This window comes from Schistocerca gregaria, chromosome 9 (assembly GCF_023897955.1).
Source record: "Schistocerca gregaria isolate iqSchGreg1 chromosome 9, iqSchGreg1.2, whole genome shotgun sequence".
Taxonomy (NCBI): domain Eukaryota; kingdom Metazoa; phylum Arthropoda; class Insecta; order Orthoptera; family Acrididae; genus Schistocerca; species Schistocerca gregaria.
Window position 1 is genome coordinate 256,972,330 of NC_064928.1, and position 25,829 is coordinate 256,998,158.

Consider the following 25,829-nt stretch of genomic DNA (forward strand, 5'->3'; position numbering starts at 1 on the left):
CTCGTCCTTTATCCATCCTAGATCTACAAGTGTAAGACGCTAAATTATACCCACTTATACTGACACTATCCATACACACGGTTACATGGTGTTCAGACAGGCAGAGTATATCAATCTCATTCTTATTTTTGAGATCATCTAAACACAGTAATAGCTCATCTACTTTATTTTTTATTCCCCTAATACTTTGATGAAGTAAGTTGATACTGCCCTTAGCTTTACCCCTATTTACAGTACATTAAGTTTCTTTTATTCTATTTATCTTGATTGTCATCTGTCTGGACCTTGGGTTTAACCTAAGAAATCCGTCTGCCTGGACCCATTAACCACATGGATCACCCCTTGTGTGACTGTGGACCGCCATACATTTTCTGGTAATAGAGAAGCTCTAACTTATTTTTTCCCATCCTATTCAGGTGCAGGCCATGTGTAGTGTATCCCCACCTACCAATAACATTTACTGGAACAACACTTATGAAATTTCGCCGGTGTCCGGACCATCCCCTACCCAGAGCCGATCATGGCACTGTAAGACCTCCAGAAACCCCACATTCGTGTGCTCAGTTTCTGCTTCTATTTTATCCAGGTCACTCCTAGTACTGTATCTTGGATGCATGGCCAGGCTATTTCCTGCTCCCCAACTATAATTACCTGATCTTCCTTCTCAAAGTCCCTGCATAGCTGACCTAAGTTTTCTGTCACCTGGATAAGGCTAGCACTTGGTTTCACAAAACTTGTGACCTGGTTCCTGCACCTGATTTCTCCTGAAGCTGCTGGCCCACACCCCTCTCATGACTGCTGTATATAAGCAGAATTCTTCTTTTCTTATTCTGGTCTGTCCCGACCTGTCTTTTTTCTTTAAGATAATATTCTGCTTCAATCTACTTTCAACTACATCTGGTAGATTCTACAAACCAATGTGAATAAAATTGGCCACACATTGGTAATATGCAACCAACAGGTCTTTTGATATGATTTATCTTCTGTAGTAGTGACTAGTTTTCTAGCTATTGAAGGCTCATCAGGTGAAGGTGTTATAGGAACATTATCTGGACCTTCAGCTGCTAGAAGCTATCGTTGTGATGATTGCAATACCTCATCACATTCATACTAAATTCATTCTGATAATATACATTTTGCAGCTTATGCACACATATACACAGTAAGTATTTAGTTCCACTTTATTTTACACTTATGCAACTTACTATGAACGAGTGTGAAACCAAGTGCAGCTAAATACTGTGTACATGGTACAACCAGTAAAATGTACATTATCAGAATGAATTTTCACCGATACCAGGAAGCATTGCAACCACAATGACTCGGCAAGTGGTCAACGAAACAATGTTCCTGTAACACCACCTTACGATTAGCCTACAGTGGCTTGAAAACTGGTTGGTGGTACAGCAAATAAAAAAGCATCAAAATAAAAGAAAGTAACTGGCTGCATACTACACTCACATAAATCGGCAATTTAAATCAGAGTTGCAATTCACCATCCACAATGGATATAATGAAGCCAATGTGAATAGTCATTTGGTTGTCACTTCCCCAATGATTTTACCAAGTCCGAAGGAATTTCATCTAAGCCTTAAACCTTATTTGATCGCAAGTCTTTCAAAGGTATGTTAAACTCTGGTACTTATAATGGATCTTGTAGCTATAAAGATTTGATTATCACTTTGAAAAAATAAAGCTATATAATTGATTTGCCGTTTGTTTGCAGGTGATCTAATGGTAGAATTTCTTCCTAGTAATCAAAATAACCTGGGTCCCATATTCGATACCATCCGTTGCTTAAATTTTGAATAAAAATTACCAGTAATGGCGGCCAAAGACTTACATCGTAAGATGTCACACTTGTTTTGCCAACGACCCTGTTAAATGAGTGGAGGAGCATATGAGTTTTACCATAACTTACTGACCTCCAGGTGGGAAACTGCCCATAAAAGGCACAAGAATAAGCAATTACTGATTATGTGAGGACACACAAGGCAATGGAAACCACTACATTAAAGGTTGATGATGTGAACCCACAGTACATCTGGTGAATTACTACAAAGAGTTCAGTAATATGTTTTTTCTCATCAGAATTGACAGCAAGCCAATGTGAACAACAACAGTTGAGGTATACATGCTGACATAACAAGCAGAAGATGAAGAAACAGAGAGAAAGTATGTGAGGACATAAAAGGGGACTATAATGTAATAATTATGGTAGACTGGAACACAGTATTAGAGGAATGCGAAGAAAATATAGTTATGGGAGAATATATGCTTAGAAATTGGAGTGAGAATGGAGAAAGAATGAGTTCTGTAAAACATTTCAGATTCTGCTTGTGATTACAATGTTCAAAAATAACAAGAGCCACTGGTATACTTGGAGAAGGCCCAGACACTTGGGAAGATTCCAGCTAAACTACACACGGTCCGACATAGCTTACGAAATCAGATAATTAATTATAAGGCATATGCAGGAACAGATATACGCAAGGTTCACAAATTTAGTAGTGTTGAAGAGTAGACTGAAGTTTGACCAAATCACGTGGAACAAACAGTAGAAAAAGAAGTGAGATACCCACATACTGAGGAATGATGAGATGCATCTTAAGTTCTCTCAGGCAGCAGATTGGACTGTTTCAACTTGCGCATCTGCCAGCAGATAGGGATGGGCAAACAGCTAACACATGAGCAGTAGCCTATGTGACAGTTCTACACTGGCCAAGTGCATGCCGGCACGGTCGACAAGTGGTTCGTGCACGCACAAGATGCAAATAACACGGCCTCCTGGTGGGCTATACCAGCTGCACCTGCCCACAACCTAGCTGATGGGTGCTCGGTAGTGCCCGCACTATATGGGATAGTGTTGGAACAGCCTGCTTTTGAGATGTGATTAGAAATATCAGAGTAACAATATTATGAGAAGGAAAGTTGCTGCTCACCATTTAGCAGAGATGCTGAGTCGCAGATAGGCACAACAAAAACACTCTCACAATTAAAGCTTTCGGCCACTGGCCTTCATCACAATAGACACACATACGCGCGAGCGCATGCGCCGCGCGCCCACACACACACACACACACACACACACACACACACGCTCATGCAACTCACACACGACTGCAGTCTCAGGCAACTGAAACCACACTGTGAGCAGCAGCACCAGTGCATGATGGGAGTGGTGACTGGGTAGAGATAAGGAGGAGGCTGGGGTGGGGAGGGATAGGGATAGTATGGTGGGGGTAGCAGACAGTGAAGTGCAGCAAGTTAGACAGAGGGCAGTGGAGACGTGGGGAGGGCGAAGGGAGCAAGTAGCAGAAAAGGAGAGAAATGAAAAGACAGGGTGGTGGAATGACGGCTGTGTAGTGCTGAAATGGGAACAGGGAAGGGGCTGGATGGGTGAGGAAGTGACTAATAAAGATTGATGCCAGGTGGGTTATGGGAACATAGGATGTATTGCAGGGAGAGTTCCCACCTGCACAATTCAGAAGAGCTGGTGTTGGTGGGAAGGATCCAGAGGCACAGGCTGTGAAGCAGTCACTGAAATGAAGAACATCATGTGTGGCAGCATGTTCAGCAACAGGGTGGTCCACTTGTTTCTTGGCCAAAGTTTGTCAGTGGCCATTATGCGGGCAGGCAACTTGTTGGTTGTCATGCTTACACAGAATGCAGTACAATGGTTGCAGCTTAGTTTGTAGATCACATGACTGGTTTCACAGGTAGCCCTGCCTTTGGTGGGACAGGTGATGATAGATAAAGTCCAGTGGAAGACTCTGCAGGAGAGACGCTCAGTAGCTCGGTACGGGCTTTTGTTAAAGTTTTGAGAACATACCTTCACCGAAGAGTCAAGCAGTATATTGCTACCTCCTACGTATATCTTGCGAAGAGACCATGAGGATAAAATCAGAGAGATTAGAGCCCACACAGAAGCATACCAACAATCCTTCTTTCCATGAACAATACGAGGCTGGAATAGAAGGGAGAACCGATAGAGGTACTCGGGTACCCTCTGCCACACACCGTCAGGTGGCTTGCGGAGTATGGATGTAGATGTAGACAGGACGGGAGTAGTAGGTGGTGGTGGTGGAGGTGGTGGTGGTGGTGGTGGTGGTGGTGGTGGTGGTGGGTGGATGTATGGGACAGGTCTCGCATTTAGGTCTATTACAGGGGTATGAGTCATGAGGTAAGGGATTGGGAGCACGGGTTGTGCAAGGATGGATGAGTATATTGTGTAGGTTTGGTGGACAGCATAATACCATTATGGGATGTGTGGGACAGATAGTGGGCAGAACATATCTCATTTCAGGCCACAGAGAGAGGTAATCAAAACCCTGGCAGAGAATGTAATTCAGTTGCTCCAGTCCTATGTGGTACTGAGTTACGAGGGAAATGCACCTCTGTGTCCAAATGCTAGGACTTGGAATGTGGCGGAAGACTGGAAAGATAAGGCATAGGAGATTTGTTTTTGAACAAGCTTGGGAGGATAATTATGGTCAGTGAAGGCTTCAGTGAGACCCTCACTATATTTCAAGAGGGACTGCTTGTCACTGCAGATGCGACGACCACGAGTGGCTAGGCTATACGGAAAGGACTTCTTAGTATGGAACATGTGGCAGCTGTCGAAGTTGAGGTATTGCTGGTGGTTGATATGGACAGAGGTAGCCATCTTTGAGGTGGAGGTCAACATCTAGGAAAGTGGCTTGTTGGGTCAAGTAGGACTAGGTGAAGCATATGGGAGAGAAGTTGTTGAGGTTCTGGAGGAATGTGGATAAGATGTCCTCACCTTCGAACCAGATAGCAAAGATGTCATCAATGAATCTTAACCAGATGAGAGCTTTAGGATTCTGGGTTTTTAGGAAGGATTCCTGTAGATTGCTCATGAATAGGTTGGCATAGTGTGGTGCCAAGCGAGTGCCCATAGCTGTATCCCGGATTTGTTTATCGGTAATACCTTCAAAGAAGAAGTAATTGTGGATGAGGTTATAGATGGCCATGGCGACTAGGAAGGAGGTGGTTAGTTTGGAATCAATCAGGTATTGAGAAAGGTAGTGTTCAATAGTGGCAAGGCTATGGGCATTAGTAATGTTAGTGTACAGGGAGGTGGCATTAATAGTGACAAGCAGGGCACCGTGTGGTAAAGAAGTAGGAACTGTGGAGAGTTATTGGAGGAAATGATTGATATCTTTTATTCAGGAGGGTGGAGTCCGGGTAATAGGTTACTACGAGAGCAGAGATTCTCTCAGTGGAAGCACAGTAACTGGTCACAATGGGGCATCCTGGGTGGTTAGGTTCATGGACTTTAGGAAGAATGTAGAAGGGAAGAGTGCGGGGAGTGGTAGGGGTGAGGAGAGAGATGGACTGCAGGGAGAGGTTGATTAAATATCATAGCAGCCAGTTCTAAAAAGGGCAAACACAGAAAGTGGACAGACAAACATAGGCAAAAGAAAAATGACTGTGAAGAAACCTTGGGTAACAGAAGAAACACATTGTGAAGGTTGTAGCTGAAAGCTTTATGTTTGTGACTCATTCATCTTAACATTGCTAAAGAAATGGGTGTGGAAGGAATGTATAGAATGAAGTGACTTTTAAGGCAAAAAAATTTTTTTTTTAACAATCAAAAGGCAGACTTCTACAACCAAGGTCTCCATCAAGTCATTTGTCACGTGCCGCATGGAATGATGAATATGTAAAGAACTATTGTTTTCATTGCTCCTTTGCACAGTTGCAGTTTGGATTTTGTCAAGGAGACAAAACTGTATGACCACTCCTTCTACACTGCATCTTCTATTTGCCGTAGGATGATTATGTATTAAATCTGGGAAGCAACACAAAATCTATACTTCCTGAGCCACTGCATTTGCAATACAAAGAATTCAGGTACATATTCAGGATTCAATTGGTGTATGATAATGAAGAGTGGTACTCCCTTCCAGAAGGTGCTCTTCTTCTTCTTCTTCTTCTTTTTTTTTACTCTAGAAAAAATAAAAAGAGAAGGGGCTGTGGGAGAATGGTTGAACATCTCACTGATACGATTCCTTTAGAGACAGAACACAGATTCACACAGGATGATGATAAAGGACGTTGCCTATGGTGTTTTCCAAAGAAACCATCCAGCATTCAACGTTATCAATTTTGAAATACTGTGGAAAACATTTAATCAGGTTGGATTTGAATGTCATGTGTAATAGCAGATGTGGGTGCAGGATGATAGTTTCAAATTCACATTTATGTTTTACATGATCTATGGTGTTTCACTTGTTTTCAAAGTTCTACATTTTTCAAAGTATTACACGTACAAAAATTATTGATGTATGAATAAAACTGCAGACTCATCAAGTTTGCATCATGTGCATCAGCTGGCTTTATGAATGCAGTGCTTTGACATAATGGCAACAAAGTGTGAGAAGAAAGTGTGAGAAGGAATAAGGGAAAAAACTCATGTAAATGTTGGTACCAACAATTCAGGGAGGAAAGAAATCAATCATCCAAGTGTGCCAGATACAACCTAGTAGTGGGTGGCGGAAAGTTTCACATGCACTCCAAAAAACATCAATGGTCTGCACAAGCCGCAAACTTGGAATATTGCAGCAAACTCTGTGGGAGATTTTGCGACGGTAGTTACAGTTCAAACTGTATCGTCTGCAGCTTTTGCAACAGTAACAACCAAAAGAGTACAGCTCGCACCTTCAATTTTGCGTCACCATGCAGGAAGCATTCCAGCATGAACGTTTCACCTCCAAGGTGACATTCAGTGAGATCATTTGCCCCAATATGAGTGTGTGGAGCACTGAAAAGCCTCGTGCAGTTATGGTGTGCAAATGAGATTTGCCGAAGGTTAACGATTACAGTGTAATGTCGCAGGCAGAGCTGTACGGGTGGTTTCTCTTCTGTGAGAAAACTGTGACGGGTACCTCTTACCTCGATATGTTATAGCTGTGGTTGTTTCCACAATGACTGCGATTTTGAGAATTTCACCTTTCGATGGGGTATCGCCTCACTGGAGCACTGATGTTCATCCCTACCTAAACAATGAACTTCTGCGGCACTAGACTGAGTGCAGTAATGAATGGGATGTGGGTCTTTCCCCACAACCTGCTGCATAACATACGGAACAAACTTGATTGTCACCTGTACATTTGTACAGTGACCAGAAGGGCATCATAGAACATCTGTAGAGTGAAAAATGCAAAACTGGCGTGTTGATCATATTTGCACATGCAATACTTTCTAAAATATAGAGCTTTGAAAATGAATGAATCATTTATAGCAGCCTTGAATTACACACTGCAGGCGCCTAGGCGCATTTTTCACAACAGAAAACCCTATTGTGCCACTCATTTCCAGCACATGACCAATTAGTCACACACATACAAATTACTCCTATCCAAGTAATAAATGTGACAACACCATTCACACATAGATACCCAGCTGACCACATATTTAAAGGCATTTTCTCTTCAGGAATGGATTGAAAAATGTGAAAATTGCTTAATGCATATGGCTGGCTTCCACTACCACACATTTATTTAAGAAAAACCATTCTATTTTTCGAAAGAAATGTAACATATAACTACAAAATTCTGCAGAAGAACCATTAAGTAAGTGACCACAACACTAGACTCAACAAAAAATTTCACACAACCAAAAGAAATACCGTAACCTGTAAGAAGAGTCCATTACACAAAAGCTGGAGCTTTAATAAACTCCATGTGAAAGAAAAAGCTATTCAGAAGACAAAGTCCTTTAAACAATTCCAACAGACATGTTTAATGTATCACTGTATCTACTCAGTGAGCAAATACGTGGATGTATACATTACATTGTACAATGTCATGTATTTATCTACTTACACATTTCTATCTTATTTTATATCATATGGTTAATTTCTTTAAATGTATCGTAATCTGTGTTTGTATTGTTACGCAGTGTCTATATTTTTGGTTAGGCTGGTATTACACCATCACATTTCTTTGAAAAAGAAATACGATCAAATATTCATCAAATTTCTTTGATGAAGATCTTTGATATGGCACTAAAAAGGTGCATTACACTGTTTTCATACGTTTTGTCAAATTTAAAGATGGTGGACGACAACTTCTTGTTATACGCTGCAGTTGCTAGTACCACAATTGCATTTTGCGTGTATTTGGAAGAAAGGCGGCGGAAAAAGAAGGAAATATACTTTGATGAAGCCCAAGGTATTAAGTTGATGTAATAAAAGCATTTGGTAAAATTTGTTACAAGAGCTGCAAGTGGAGGAAGTCAAGTCTTAATATATACGTAACTTAGAGAGGTGAGAGTGTATTTCAGTATTTGCTCAGTGAAGTAGCTTCTCATATTACAAAAAAGAATACTCTGTTGAGAACTGCTTTATGTGCAGAAGACAGGCAAACTGTGACACAGCAATTTGTTGATACACGAGAGGTCTACTTTAGTTTATAACACACTGTTTGAATATCACATTAACCAAAATAAGTCCAAAAACACGTGAAGTGATTTATAAAGCACTGAAGAGGAAATATATTATGGTAAATAAATGTTGATAAACATAATAGAGGGAAACATTCCACATGGGAAAAATTCCACGTGGGAAAAATATATCTAAAAACAAGAAATGAAAGCGTTGGTATGTTGATAGACACACAAACAAACAGAAAAAACACACACACAGACACACACACACACACACACACAAATTTCATGCTTTCGCAACCCAAGGTTGCTTCATCAGGAAAGAGGGAAGGAGAGGGAAAGACGAAAGGATGTGGGTTTTAAGGGAGAGGGTAAGGAGTAATTCCAATCCCGGGAGTGAAAAGACTTACCTTAGGGGGAAAAAAGGACAGGTATACATACACTCGCGCGCACACACACATATCCATCCGCACATATACAGACACAAGCAGACATATGTAAAGGCAAAGAATTTTTAGATATAAATAAGTGTTTAGTACACTATATGGGCAAAAAGAACTATTTTTAATTTTGAATAATTTAATTAATAGAATTAGTGTTTCAACAACTACAAAATTAATAAAAAGTATGAAACAGATGAAGTCTTTTTTAACTTGTGGCATCCAGATCTCAAAAATACACAAAGTAGGTTGGAAAGTTATGAAAGAATTTTTAGTGTAGAGTGTGACCACATCCTCTATTCTGGCTTGCTGAAAAGCTGCATGGATGTTTCCAGATGTAGAGGTGGATGGCTGTAGCTGTGACTGTGAATATGAAGTCACCTGCAGCATATTCCCCCTGTCCATCAACACACAATTAATAGCATGCACTATGCCCCTTGCTCACCCCCCCCCCCCCCCCACACACACACACACATACACACACACTCTAGTAGAAGCCAGATTATTAAAAAAAATGTCAAAGTAACAAACCAACTTTGAAGCCATGTTTACAAACACACTACAGAGATTTCAAATAGCTGTAGCGATGCCAGCACTCAAAATGGTTACATTTCACATTGATGTGAACAAATGACGAACAACTTCTGTGATAAAATCTACGGCGAGGCCTAGATTTGATCTTATTATTTGACGACAGGCGAGATTTGACAAAGTTCCCTATTACATCATCAAATTTCTTTAACATAAATATTTGACATATCAGCTTTGACAAAGAAATATGATAGTATAATACCAGCCTTATTAATATAGTCAATGTGTGTGTTAGCAGTTTTATATTTCATAGGGTAATATATCACACCTCCCCTGACTGCAACGTAACTCTTTCCATTCACTTCCATGATTTTATGTAACACCTCCATCTTTATTTTTGTTGTAATGTATCCTTTATTGCCATTTAGATGCACACTTGAGCAATTTTATCTCCGCCACCGCTTCAGTTTCTGATAACTTAAATTAAGTGAAAAAGAGAGAAACGTAATGTCCCACGGTGGATGTTTTACTGAGTACATGCAAAGAGAGGCAAGCTCTCTACTGCTGCCAGCCATACTTAAGTCGATAAGAGATTAGCTGGTGTAAATTTTGGCACAATGTGTGTGAAAAAATAAACATTTATTTTTATTTATTGATGGTTAAAGGTGAACAGTACTTTATTCTTACACATACCAAACATTTTTGGCAGTTTTAAGTGCTCTATCTTCATGAAAGTTTTTCAAAAATTGTATATCAGTCATTTTTATGCCCCCTAGCCCCAGGTCTTTGTGGGAACAACGTATGTATTTGTCGGCTTCAATAAACCAGTATAAAAAATTGGTGACTTAAGTTTTGGGATGCAGAAACTGTTGAATTGTTTAGCAATTTCAGCAACCTGATCATGTTTATATTGGGGCATCAACTAAACAGATCCCCATATCATAAGATTGAGTCTCCCACAGTAAGATATGCAACATTATGCACAAAAATGTACCTGCCAAGGAATCTCCACCATCTTTACTTCATATTTTATGGAGGAGGGGAAAAAAAGCACATTTGCAAGTATCAGCTCCCTCAACTGGAAATTTGGGCACAATTCTCGCAGTGCACAGTTATGATATTCTTTAAACTTCCATGCACACTGACTGTTTACCACTCACACTGCAGCTGCCTCATTCTGGAGTGTGATGTATGGTACAGCAGAGTGAAAACCACACGCTTACTAGTTGTGGGATATCGAAGAGGTAAAAGCATGGAGACGGAGGTGAGAATATCTACCCACCAGGTGGAGGTGTAAATATCCACCAACGCCACATGTTTTGAAATCTTGTTTGAGAACACATTCTAGATGAAAAATATTACTCGGAGTATGTCCTACACCAACCACTTGCACATACACATTCAATATTATTTTAACAGTAGTCTTGTACTAATATTCTGTAGCTATATAAACGGTGTCACAAACAGTATGAAATGCTTGTAAAGGTGCTGTAGGATGGGTTGTAGAGAGGAATGATTACTTGGAAAAAATTTTGCAACATTGAGCCATTTCAGAGATAATTAGCATAGCAGTTGGCCAATCAGGCCACGGCATATGCAAATCAAGCGGCATGCCAGATACAATTAGTACGAGTTGTTCTCACAGTGTGGATGACAGCATACAAGACTGCTCCACCTAGAGCTCAATTTGAACCTTACCACCATCCAACAACCAATTTTTGTATCATTCTCTTGTTAGGTTTTTGGAAACTGAACGAAGTACACATTCGGTGTCACTGTCTCTGGCAGGCCGCTCAGTTTTGTGTGCACAATGGACTAACTGGCTAACTTCAAACCTAATTAACTCAGAAACAGTGCAACACATCCATATTTTTTTTCTAAACACTACCTACCCGTATCACCTTTACAAGCTTTTCATACTGTTTCTGACCACCCTGTATAAGCCTCAAAATGAATAAATCTAAGCAACTAAAGAATTATTATGAGATGAAATTAATGATTTCCGATTTACAATTTAAGCACATCCATCACGTTGAAGAATAGCGCATCCCCTGCAAGATGTACCTCAGTTCAACAGTGTGACCTTTAAAATGCAAAGGAAATAACAAACAACAGCAACGTTAATAATTAAATATCACTATGCTACTTCTTTAGCGACTCAATCACCGACACGGCATTCGTGAATTGCGACATTGCCGATGGGACAAATGCTTAAGTATAGGGTATCTTGGATTACATTGACAAATTCAGGTTGGTGACTTGCTGCACATTTCTTTAAATTCACCATAAGGAATACAAAATATTCACAAAAAGTGGTCTTGTACAGTACAGCATACGACGGTAAGCACTCCAATCCAACCGATCATAAATCAAACCTATTTGCTGCTACGCCATCGGCTATCTTCTTGGAGTTTGTTGTGGCATCTTAATAGTCTCTGCACACAAAAATCGTTATGATTCATTTCACCTACTAAAGAGCAATGAATTTAAATGTACTCTAGTTTTCTGGTAAGATGATGTTTTGTGTCCTCCTCGCTTTACATTCAATTACACTGCAGACGGAGTCATATGGCAGAGAGCTGTGTCCATGTATTAAATATTTTAAATCTTATAATTTTAAATGCAGCTGTGAGAGGGTAACCATACAAGAATATGATTTATGTAATACAGCCAATCACTTGCAAAGAGATTTTAGTTTAACCTGGTTTTGACTCAGACTCCCCCATGAACCATGGACCTTGCCATTGGTGGGGAGGCTTGCGTACCTCAGTGATACAGATGGCCATACCGTAGGTGCAACCACAACAGAGGGTTATCTGTTGAGAGGCCAGACAAAAGTGTGGTTCCTGAAGAGGGGCAGCAGCCTTTTTAGTAGTTGCAGGGGCAACAGTCTGGATGATTGACTGATCTGGCATTGCAACAATAAGCAAAACGGCCTTGCTGTGCTGGTACTGCAAACGGCTGAAAGCAAAGGGAAACTACAGCCGTAATTTTTCCCGAGGGCATGTAGCTTTACTTTATGGTTAAATGATGATGGCATCCTCTTGGGTAAAATATTCCAGAGGTAAAATAGTCCCCCATTAGGATCTCCGGGCGAGGACTACTCAGGAGGACGTCGTTATCAGGGGAAAGAAAACTGGTGTTCTACGGATCGGAGTGTGGAATGTCGGATCCCTTAATCGGGCAGGTAGGTTAGAAATTTAAAAAGGGAAATGGATAGGTTAAAGTTAGATATAGTAGAAATTAGTGAAGTTCGGTGGCAGGAGGAACAAGACTTTTGGTCAGGCAAATACAGGGTAATACATACAAAATCAGATAGGGGTAGTGCAGGAGTAAGTTTAATAATGAATAAAAAAAATAGGAGTATGGGTAAGCTACTACCAACAGCACAGTGAACGCATTATTGTGGCCAAGATAGACACGAAGACCATGCCTACTACAGTAGTAAAAGTTTATATGCCAAATAGCACTGCAGATGATGAAGAAATTAATGAAATGTATGATGAGATAAAAGAAATTATTCAGGTAGTGAAGGGAGATGAAAATTTAATAGTCATGGGTGACTGGAATTCGAGAGTAGGAAAAGGGAGATAAGGAAACATAGTGGGTGAATATGGATAGGGGGAGAGAAATGAAAGAGGAAGCCGTCTGGTAGAATTTTGCACAGAGCATAACTTAATCATAGCTAACACTTGGTTCAAGAATCATAAAAGAAGGCTGTATACATGGAAGAATCCTGGAGATACTAGAAGGTATCAGATAGATTATATAATGGTAAGACAGAGATTTAGGGACCAGGTTTTAAATTGTAAGACAATTCCAGGGGCAGATGTGGACTCTGACCACAGTCTATTGGTTATGAACTGTAGATTAAAACTAAAGAAACTGCAAAAAGGTGGGAATTTAAGGAGATGGGACCTGGATAAACTGACTAAACCAGAGGTTGTACAGAGTTTCAGGGAAAGCACAAGGAAACAATTGACAGGAATGGGGGAAAGAAATACAGTAGAAGAAGATTGGGTAGCTCTGAGGGATGAAGTAGTGAAGGCAGCAGAGGATCAAGTAGGTAAAAAGACGAGGCCTAGTAGAAATCCTTGGGTAACAGCGAAATATTGAATTTAATTGATGAAAGGAGAAAATACAAAAATGCAGTAAATGAAGCAGGCAAAAAGGAATACAAATGTCTCAAAAATGAGATCGACAGGGAGCGCAAAATGGCTAAGCAGGGATGGCTAAAGGACAAATGTAAGGATGTAGAGGCTTATCTCACTAGGGGTAAGATAGATACTGCCTACAGGAAAATTAAAGAGACCTTTGGAAAAAAGAGAGCCACTTGCATGAATATCAAGAGCTCAGATGAAAACCCAGTTCTAAGCAAAGAAGGGAAAGCAGAAAGGTGGAAGGAGTATATAGAGGGTCTATACAAGGGTGATGTACTTGAGGACAATATTATGGAAATGGATGAGGATGTACATGAAGATGAAATGGGATAAACAATACTGCGTGAAGAGTTTGACAGAGGAGTGAAAGACATGAGTTGAAACAAGGCCCCCGGAGTAGACAACTTTCCACTGGAACTACTGACGGCCTTGGGAGAGCCAGTCCTGACAAAACTCTACCATCTGATGAGCAAGATGTATGAGACAGGCGAAATACCCTCAGACTTCAAGAAGAATATAATAATCCCTATCCCAAAGAAAGCAGGTGTTGACAGATGTGAAAATTACCAAACTATCTGTGTAATAAGTCACAGCTGCAAAATACTAATGCGAATTCTTTACAGGCGAATGGAAAAAATGGCGATGATCAGTTTGGATTCCGTAGAAATGTTGGAACACGTGAGGCAATACTGACCCTACGACTTATCTTAGAAAATAGGTTAAGGAAAGGCAAACTTACATTTCTAGCATTTGTAGACTTAGAGAAGATTTTGACAATGTTGACTGGAATACTCTCTTTCAAATTCTGAAGGTGGCAGGGTAAAATACCGGGAGCGAAAGGCTATTTACAATTTGTACAGAAACCAGATGGTAGTTATAAGAGTCGAGGGGCATGAAAGGGAAGCAGCAGTTGGGAAGGGAGCGAGACAGGGTTGTAGCCTGTCCCCGATGTTATTTAATCTGTATGTTGAGCAAGCAGTAAAGGAAACAAAAGAAAAATTCGCAGTGGGTATTAAAGTCCATGGAGAAGACATAAAAACTTTGAGGTTCGCCGATGACATTGTAATTCTGTCAGAGACAGCAAAGGACTGGGAAGAGCAGTTGAACAGAATGGACAGTGTCTTGAAAGGAGGGTATAAGATGAACATCAACAAAAGCAAAAAGAGGATAATGGAATGTAGTCTAATTAAGTCGGGTGATGCTGAGGGAATTAGATTAGGGAATGAGACACTCGAAGTAGTAAAGGAGTTTTGCTATTTGGGGAGCAAAGTAACTGATGATGGTCAAAGTAGAGAAGATATAAAATGTAGACTGGCAATGGCAAGGAAAGCTTTTCTGAAGAAGAGAAATTTGGTAATATCGAGTATAGATTTAAGTGTCAGGAAGTTGTTTCTGAAAGTATATTGTATGGAGTGTAGCCATGTATGGAAGTGAAACAATGGACGATAAATAGTTTGGACAAGAAGCGAATAGAAGCTTTCGAAATGTGTGCTACAGAAGAATGCTGAAGATTAGATGGGTAGATCACATAACTAATGAGGAGGTATTGAATAGGATTTGGGGAGAAGAGAAGTTTGTGGCACAACTTGACAAAAAGAAGTGACCGGTTGGTAGGACATGTCCTGAGGCATCAAGGGATCACAAATTTAGCATTGGAGGGCAGCATGGAGGGTAAAAATCATAGAGGAAGACCAAGAGATAAATACACTAAGCAGATTCAGAAGGATGTAGGTTGCAGTAAGTACTGGGAGATGAAGGAGCTTGCACAGGATAGAGTAGCATGGAGAGCTGCATCAAACCAGTCTCAGGACTGAAGACAACAACAACAACAACAATGGGTGTGTTCATGGGAAAATCCAAACAATTACGTTTAGATATAGATAAACAGATTTACAAGCAAAATGCCTTTCTTATATAAAATGCTACACAAGAAGGTAATATTTAAGCCATGAAACAGTTATAGACATTGGAATTGCCATAAAATTGGTAATTGTCAGTAAAATTACTGCTCCTGTAAGAGAAAAAAAGCCACTGGAGGTGGCATCAGACTAACTGTAAATCATAAGACTCGTAAGTCTGCTCGTCTCTTACTACATGTTACTGTTTGTATTTTCCGATGAAGACACCCATAGTTAGTGTCAAAACCAGATTAAAGTCAAGTCTTGTTGCAACCAGTTGGCTGTATTAGAAAAAGCACATTTTGAGTCAGTAATATATGCTTTGGCTGCAGAGATTTGTAGAGCTTCATAATTGTACACGCCTTTTATGTTCCAATTCTGACCCATTCATGAATCTGAGTACGTCAGAATATGCTTGTGGTCTTTTGTGTTGTTAGTTATATGCTTTTTCAGGCATGTAGCTTCTTCTCGTACCCCCGAGAATCTTCTGTTTCTGGCCATAAATACATACACTTCCCGATGTTATAGAAATCGTGAAGTTTTGTACATATTATGCATTTGACATTGTTAGCCTTACATGTGAGTATTTAGAGGTAAAAATAAGAGCAATATGAAATGGGACAATCAAGTAAAATCCCTATTAAGAAAGGCAAATGGAATACTTACATTACATACGAAAGCTGTAATGAAATACTTAGTTGCCAAGGAAAGTACTGTCATCCACTGGAGTAAGAATTAATTAATGGAGTTAAACATTTTGGCCACTGGAATATACGTTTGTGAGGTTTTTGTAACCAAAAGGTAGAAAAATTATTTAAAAAATGGAGTTAATCAGTTTGGCCTCTGTGTGGCACAATTACAACCCAAATTTTTGTGCAGGGCATGAAGTCAAGTAGGTGATGTTTCCTAGTTAGACCACAGTTCAGTACCCAGAGACCCAATGTTACGAAGGATGTAAACACCAGCCACGAAAACGTGTACTGCACGATGTAAAAATTTACCTTCTTCATAGAATGATCATTCACAGCACGATGACACTCATCGAAAACAATTACTTGCAACTTTTTGGCATCAAGGTAGCCATGCTGCAACACGTTGAGGACCACTTGCGATGACATGACCAGCACCTGCAACAAAAGACCACTGTAATTTTACATGTTTCATCAATTATCACATACTATATTCCAAAGCATAAATGGTTTGGAGTTTGTGTGTGTGTGTGTGTGTGTGTGTGTGTGTGTGTGTGTGTATTTTCCACATCAAATAATTGACCAACCACCTGCCTGATTGACCAAATAACCGACAAGTTAAAGCTTCAGGTCCATCCATAAAGGCATATGTGTACAGCTTAGCACACTGTCTGGGAATGGCAGGCATCCAGGTGTAACATAGTGCTGCTGTTGTAGTCTTCAGTCTGGAGACATGTCACCTGTCAACTGTCCCCTTCTTTTGCTCAAGATGTGTTGCAAATTTCTCTTTTCAACCATTTATTTCAGCACCCCTTCATTAGTGATACATTTTTCTTCAGTGTCTTATTCTAGCACAGCATTTCAATAGTTTCTATTCTCCTGTCTTCTAGTATGAATTCTTGGTCCCACATAAGCTTACCAACTTGTCTGCATTAACTTTTGTCCCCATATCACTCCTGTATAAAGCTATAGTCCAGACTAAATCACACAACAGAAAAATCAGGATGCAGTAACATAATTCTCACTCCATAAGGGACGCATTGAGCAGTGAACAAGCGCATTTAAAAGTAGGCCTTTGAATGTTAGTGTTCGGACAAACTCCCTTGTCAGATGATGATATTATGTTGATGGTGATCTCTCTCTCTCTCTCTCTCTCTCTCTCTCTCTCTCTCTCTCTCTCTCTCTCTCACACACACACACACACACACACACAGTTTAATCTGGGCGCAGCAGCCCCTCAGGCGTAAGCCTATTGATGTTGTATCTAGCAAACGAGCATCTTGCTACCACCACATCCTGGCATGCTCCCACAGGTAGCACTACAGCATCTTCACCCAACACTATCCTGCTACCGTCCCCCCCCCCCCCCCCCCACCTGCCCCATTCCTCTTCTGCACCCCCAGTATCCACCGCAGCTCAGATCACTACTTATCCCAGAGCGGACACAGTGCCTGTAACAACTGTGGCCACACTCTAATCGATGTTAACTAATACCCAAGGAATAAAAAATAGGAAGAGGCTTCCTAAACACTTAAGACATATACAGCCTGCCACAGGAAAATGGACCATATTCAGGGATATGATATTAACACTAATTTGGAGAAAAACTTTCATATGGACATATGCCCTATTCTAAATGGTTTCTGAGGCAGAACAGATTTAATGTAAGTCTACCTCTACATTTATACTCTGCAAACCATCATGAGGTGCATGGAAGAGTGTATGACCCACTCCACCAGTTATTAGGGTTTCTCCCCGTTCCATTCACATATGGAGCGCTGGAAGAATGACTGTTTGAATGCCTCTATGTGTGCACTAGTTATTCCAATCTTTTCCTCCCAATCCCTATGTGAGAGATAAGTACGGGATTGTAGCGTATTCCTAGAGTCAGGATTTAAAGCCAGTTCTTGAAACTCTGTTAATAGACTTTCTCAGGATAGTTTATGTTCAGTTCCTTAAGTATCTCTGTGAGACTCTCCCACAAGTCAAACAAACCTATGACCATTTGTGCTACCCTTTTCCATATGCATTCAATATCCCCCATTAGGTCTATTTGGTACCGGTACCACACACTTCAACAGTATTCTAGAACTGGCCACACGAGGGATTTGTAAGCAAGTGTGGACTGATTGGACTTACCCCGTCTTCTACCAATAAACATAAGTAGACATCTTGCTTTACCCATGACTGAACTTACGTGATCATTCCATGGGGCACACCTGAGTCACTTCTACATCTGACGATGACTCTCCATTTGACGTAACATGCTGCATCTTCCCTACCAGAAAGTGCTCAATCCAGTCACAAATTTCACTTGCTGACCCATGTGATCTTACTTTTGACAATAATCATAGATGTACCAAACCAAATTCTTTTCACAAATTAAGAAAGACTGCATCTACCTTACTGCCACGATCCAAACCTTTCAGAACATCATGTGGAAAAAGTGAGAGTTGGGTTTCACATGATCAATGTTCTCGAAATCCATGCCGGTTGGCACTGAGGCGGTCATTCTGGTCAAGATACTTCATTCAGTTTGGCTTAGAATATGTTCTAAGATTCTACAACAAATCAGTGTCAAGGATACTGCATAGTAGTTTTGCGGATCACTTCCACCACCCTTCTTGAAGACGCATGTGATGTGCTTTTTTCCAAGAACTGGGCACGGTTTTTCAGTCAAGGGTTCTGCGATAGATAATACTTATCAGAGGGGCTACGTCAGCCGCAAATTCAGTTTGAAATCTGACAGGGATTCTATCAGGCCCTGCAGCTCTGTTCAATTACAACTGTTTCTCAATGCCACTGACACCAATACTTATTTTATTTATCTTTTCATTGGTACAAGGATTAAATTGGGGCAATTCTCCTGGATTTTCCTTTGTAAAGGAAGATTTGAAAACAGAGCTAAGCACTTCAACTTTTGCTCTGCTACCCTCAATTTCAGTCCTTATTTCATTATATAGGAGCTGGACACTAACTTTGGTGCCACTAACAGCCTTTACATACATTCTGAATTTCTTTACGTTCTGTAATTTGACAATATTAAGCTACGGTAGTCATCAAGGCATCACACATTGCTCTCCCAATAGCCAAACATGCTTCATTCAGCATCTCCCTATCTATAGCTCTGTGCTTAGTTTTACACCAATTATGCAGTAATCTCCTTTTCTTTAGAACTTTCATTACAGTGACTGTATGCAGTGGAGGTGCCATCTCATTATGGACTCCTCTACTGGATATATATCTATCCAATGCATGGTCAACTATTACGTTGAACCATAGGTCCTTTAGCTGCTCCGCACCTGTGGTGAAAGTTTCAAGTTCCTCAGTGAGATATGACACTAATGATTTTTTTTATCTAGTTTACTGAAAACATATATTTCTGCTTGTTTTAGTTGTCTATTGTATTTTGATAATCATTGTTGCCACAACTGTATTATGGCCACTGATACCATTTTCGATGGAGACCTCCTTAAAAAGGTCAGGTCTATTTGTTGCCATAGATCCAATATATTTCCATCATGGATGGGGTTCCTAGTTATCTGTTCTAGATAGTTTTCAGAGGGCACATTTTGTAATGCACAGGATATCTCATAGCGCACACCATTAACAAAACTGTAATTTTCCGAATTAATTGTTGAATGATTAACATCTCCACCAATGATTACAGCATGACTGAGGAACTTACTTACAAATGAACTGAGGTTTCTCTAAAGTTTTCAGATACATCAGGGGATTAGTCTGGTGGGCAATAGAAGGGTCCAATTATCACTTTAAGCCCACCCCCAATACATAGTCTTGACCAAACACTTACAAGCAGTGGATTTGTTTTACTTGTCAACTGCGACAAATAATTTCACAAGCACTTCAAACTCCAGCAACATGTTGCGAATGTTTTTGCAGTTTACCACAAGGATTTTAATATTCTCACCTGTGGGAGGCATTTCATTCGATCTTACACTGATATTTCTGAATTAACCACAGCTATTGTTATCTGGTTTGGATGGAGAGTCACCCAATCTAAAAAGCCCTCGTATGCACGCACGCACGCGCGCGCGCAAACACACACAGTCAGCTGCCCAAGTGGCAGCCTCTGATGTGTAGTGCACGACTGACCCATTTAGGGGGATGCTAAGGTTCTCAATCCTGTGGCACAAGATCAGGAAGTCGCTGCCTAGATTGTCACAGAACCTTCAAGGTCTCTGGTTCAGTCCTTCCACTTGACTCAGAACCAAAGGGCCATGATCAGTTCTGGGGACAATGCTGCAAACTGTGAGCTCTGTTGAAACTCCACGCCAAGGCTGATCTCAACCTTTTCTTCTAGTCACTGGAATGACCCAAGAATGACTTCAGAGCCCAGTTAACAGGCATAATCTGTTCCAACGTGCAGCACAATCTGCAGTTGGTTGCACCCTATTCCCTCAATAGGTGCTGGAACATCCTCTTCAACATGTTTGAATGATGCCCCCAGGCATACACAGTGAGTGCACCTGGTGTCTTTTCCTGTGCCTTGCTGCCATTTCCCTAAGGCATACCATCATTTGTCATAAGTTTGAACTAGAGGCGATTAAAAGACCTCTACCCTTTTGCTTTTGCCTCCTCCTGACACTGGACAAAACAGGTTTCCCCAAAACATGTGAAGTGAGTCCCATTGGCTCAGTTCCAGTTTCAGTGAAAGACAGCACCTCAAAGCTGCTGGTCTGAGGGACTGGTACAACACCCAAGTCCTCCCTGGCCCTGCCCCCTGTGCACCCTGTACACAACACCCAGATCTACCATTGACGTGCCACTTGAAGTCACTTGAACTGGTAATGACAGATCCTGTATTTTCTGCAGAGGAGACAGAATCTACAGGAGAGGATAGTACTTGAGGTACCTCTGGTGCAGGTATCACACATACACGACTCTCGGGAACTCTTCAGACACACTGATTTGCAGCAGCTGCCAACCGTTTGACAGCAGTCGGGGTGACTTCCGGCTGCTTACAAATATCAGCCGACTCATCCCGTGCTCAAGAACAACATTCACAGTGGGGCTGCATTTTGACAGGTGCGATGTGTTACAAGGCAGTGAACAAGCAATTTAAATTAAGCCTGTTGATTATCTTTTAGAATGAACACTGACACCACAAAAACTTTTATTTTGTGGTTACCAGTTTTGTCAATTTTTTTCCTTCTTCAGATCTCCTACCACGTTGGTAGGCTGTGGTGGTAAAATGGAGCAAGTGTTACAACTCTTCTACTAATGTCAACTGTTGACGTTAGAGGAGTCGCAACACTTGTTCCATTCACTGCCACCACCTACCATCATATATGAGGTCTTATCATGGTCAAAAACTGACCAAAACCGATAACAACAAAATAAAAGTTTTTTGTGGTTTAGACTGTTTATGTTCATTTTAAAGTACTAAGAAAACTGCTGTTCTCTATGAGAAATGTTCTCAAAAACTTTTGATTATCTTTTAATCCACTGAGCTAAAAACTTGCTAATTCCTTATAAGAATTGAAGCAAATACACAAAACAAGACTTCTATAAAGCAACACAAAAATCTGAGGTAAAAACTATTAATTTCCTAATATGTTTTAGGGTTAATTACAGTTGTTTGCAAACTCGAAAACAGAGTTAACTGACAATAAATGCAGATAATATATAGGGCTACACCTCTTTAAAGGAAAACTAGATGTAGCACAATATGTTAGATAGAATATCTGCTAGTAACTAAACACTACAAATATCTCATAGATTATGCAAAGGACAATGGTAGCTCCTGAAAATTCTCAAAAGTGCATGTTTTATTTGCATTGATGTACAATGAAATTCAGGGGTGATGTATTCTTTGGCAGAACTGTGAACCACAAGTACTGATTTTCAAGAAGTAAGTTACGGATCTAAAACACTTGTACTGGTAAATCACAAAAATATAGTTTAGTAAATGTCAGAAAATTCTCAAAAATAGCCTATTTCTCATGCAACGGTACAATGAAATTAGACAACAACTGTTTTGAACGAAGACAGGCCTACTGTTCTCAAAATTTTTTTAAAGAGCACTAATTAGTTTAAGCCTACAATTGATGATAACAGTACTCGTTTACTGCAGCCTCATGAATCTTATTGATACAATCAATGAAAGACTATGCAGACTCAACATAAAGAGTAAAATATGTGAATTTAGAACTTCAAATCATCAGACAAATCTCGTGCACACTTTCTCACACAAAGAAGAATTCCAAAGTCAGTTTTTATATATAAATAACAATGCATACTGCAGGGGTGTTTCACTTAGGTGTTTCTGTGCACACATCTACACTGCTGTGCTGAAGAAGAACACTGCAGCATGAGTTTATCTCAGTTAAATCACTAAAATGTGCAGCACCAACAAAACACGTCCTCTGCCTGTTGCAGCTAACAGTGCTAATGTACACGACATTAGTGCCCGCTGCTTCACCCTTGTAGACTGTCTGATATGCATAAAATTTCTTTTTCTTTAATCACATTTTTATGCAGTTCACAATTTGCAACCCTTTCTAAACTTTTCACACTTAGAAGGCCATAGAAGGATATTCTTTTCCGAACATGTTGCTGACCAAAAAGTGTTTCCGGTGGCTGGAGTCCAAGGTTTTTGTTGGTCATGTCTTTTGTATTCTTGTGATGATATTTCAATACAAACATTCATCCCGTAACACACGTTTCTTTACACTCAATTGAGAAGCAGAGTACCTATTTTTACAGATTTACCTTCAAATTTTTTTTAATATAATGACATATTTCCTTAAAAAAAATTCTCCCCATTTCATCCCATTAGGGTGTTGATGTCCAAACGGTGAAACACATTTTTTTTTTAATTTCTAACAGAGAAGCCAAATACAAGTCCTCATAGATTTAGTTTTGAAAATGCTTTCATAATGAAATAATTTTGTATTGCGTTTCAGCCCTTATTTCACTCTCTTATGGGGCTGAATTTCCAAGAACAATGAAAAACTTTTTTTTTATTTTTTTCTAACCAAGAAGTCAAACATCAGTTTTCATGGATATAGTTTTAAAAATGCTCTAACAATTCTTTAATAATGATTTATTTTCAAAAACTTTTGACCATCATTTTACATCTTAGGGGTCGAATTTCCAAAAGTGCTGACACATTCTGGCTGAAAAACCAAATACCGATTTTTATCTCTCTAACTTCCAAATTGGTCTTAACAGCGATATATTTTTCAAAAACCTTTCATCCCATATTTAACCTCCTCAAGAGTGGAATTTCAAACAATCTCTTCTTAAACAATGCCTACAGTGTAAGATCCACATCCTCTCCATATTCAATTTTCTACTCTTAGAGGGTTGGGCTTGGCAATGATGAACCAGAGAATCATTCTGGCCCTATTTCAGTTGTTCTTTTTTTTAAATAATTTAGTTAAAAAATCAGCCACTATGTCATGCTCTTAGAAGTTAAATTTCCAAAACTGCTGAAACATGTACTTCTTTACTTCTAACGAAAAAACAAATAGGTCTAGCTTTGAAATTGCCTTAACCCAGGTACAGCTGTTGTCCTTCTGGAAGGATTTTTTAGGGACGCTTATAACTGCTTATAGCATTTAGTTTTTCTGCTTGCCAACAGATGGCATTAGTATACACGGTGAGGCGAAATTCGCACACTCGGGCTTCGCAGCGCAACCACTCACATGCTAGCGATAAAAAAATGTATGTAACAAAATTTCGTCTGACGAATACAACCGGCAGAAAAAGGACATTGAAGAGTGGCAATCTGGCAACACTGTAACCACACGTATAGTAACTGCCCCTGTCACATCATACCAGTTCTACTGTACAGTTGGTGCAGTAGATAAGAGTTATGGGTTAGCATGCAGGAGGTCAAGGGTTCGATCCTGGGTTGGGACACACTTTTTTTTATTTGCTAATTTCATTCTGACGTTTCGTACTGTAATAAACACCGTTTCTTAGTTCACATGTATCCTAAATATACAACATTTTGTGATGCTGAACATTAGAAATATGTGGTTAGACAGATAATAAACAGACAGTTGAAACAAATGACCTGTCATAGGACAGAATAACTACAAAAACATTATCAGTTTCGAGATTCTAAAGATGATAGCACAGTGCAATAACACAACTGCTTGCCATTTTCTACTACACATAATAGGAGTGCTTAGATGTCGCATTTCAGCAAATAGAGACAATAATAATGTCCATACTAATGACTGCATGACCTACATATAAGCTGAGTTACGAAAGTCTTTACTAGCAAGTACTGCCATATGATAGGTACGATAAGCAATAATGTCTCTGTCAACAAAACTTTCAAGTGCACCAACACTAGGTACTCCTGTACCTCCACGTACAATAGCTACAGTAAACAATCCATTACCATGTCCAAAAGAATCATTAATATCTAAACTAAAATTAAGCTACAGTAAACCATCCGTTACCATGTCCAACAGAATCATTAATATCTAAACTAAAATTAAGACGACTACTACAAAACACAGACGGTCCGTCCAGCAAAGCTTGAGCAGCAACAGACTTGACTGATATACGATTCTTCTTGTCTCCAGATATTGTAGCAAATTCGATGTTCTCGATGGTTTTGTAGACTGTCTGTTTAAAACGGACCTGTATATAAGCGAGTGAGCGCCTCGCAGCGGCTCAGTCACACTGCTGCTGCACAGGCAACTGCATTGAACGCTGCCAAGATGCCTTACAGGAGATATCGTCGCCGTTCTAAACAGACAGTCTACAAAACCATCGAGAACATCGAATTTTCTGCAACATCTGGAGACAAGAAGAATCGTATACCAGTCAAGTCTGTTGCTGCTCAAGCTTTGCTGGATGGACCGTCTGTGTTTTGTGGTTGTCGTCTTAATTTTAGTTTAGATATTAATGATTCTTTTGGATATGGTAATGAATGGTTTACTGTAGCTATTGTACGTGGAGGTACAGGAGTACCTAGTGTTGGTGGACTTGAAAGTTTTGTTGACAGAGACATTATTGCTTATCGTACTTATCATATGGCAGAACTTGCTAGTAAAGACTTTCGTAAATCAGCTTATATGTCTTTTCTGGAGGCTAGAAATCTAGTCTGTAAGAATCAGCATGGGTTTCGAAAAAGACAGTCATGTGAAACCCAGCTCACGTAATTCGTCCATGAGACTCAGAGGGCCATTGACACGGGTTCCCAGGTAGATGCCGTGTTTCTTGACTTCCGCAAGGCATTCGATACAGTTCCCCACAGTCGTTTAATGAACAAAGTAAGAGCAGATGGACTATCAGACCAATTGTGTGATTGGATTGAAAAGTTCCTAGATAACAGAACGTAGCATGTCATTCTCAATGGCGAGAAGTCTTCCGAAGTAAGAGTGATTTCAGGTGCGCCGCAAGGGAGTGTCATAGGACCGTTGCTATTCACAATATACATAAATGACCTGGTGGATGACATCGGAAGTTCACTGAGGCTTTTTGCAGATGATGCTGTGGTGTATCGAGAGGTTGTAACAATGGAAAATTGTACTGAAATGCAGGAGGATCTGCAGCGAATTGACACATAGTGCAGGGAGTGGCAATTGAATCTCAATGTAGACAAGTATAATGTGCTGCAAATACATAGAAAGAAAGATCCCTTATCATTTAGCTACAATATAGCAGGTCAGCAACTGGAAGCAGTTAATTCCATAAATTATCTGGGACTAT

General features: G+C 40.0%; 1 protein-coding gene across 3 annotated transcripts in view; it reads right to left on the minus strand.

Annotated features, from left to right (window-relative positions):
- Positions 1-25,829, minus strand: part of LOC126291651 (endoribonuclease Dicer-like) — a 286,500-nt gene that overhangs the window by 190,883 nt on the left and 69,788 nt on the right. For all 3 annotated transcript variants that reach the window (XM_049985218.1, XM_049985216.1, XM_049985217.1), the window contains one exon: positions 16,443-16,568. In XM_049985218.1, coding sequence (XP_049841175.1) covers positions 16,443-16,568 — 126 coding nt within the window. The remainder of the gene's footprint in view (positions 1-16,442; positions 16,569-25,829) is intronic.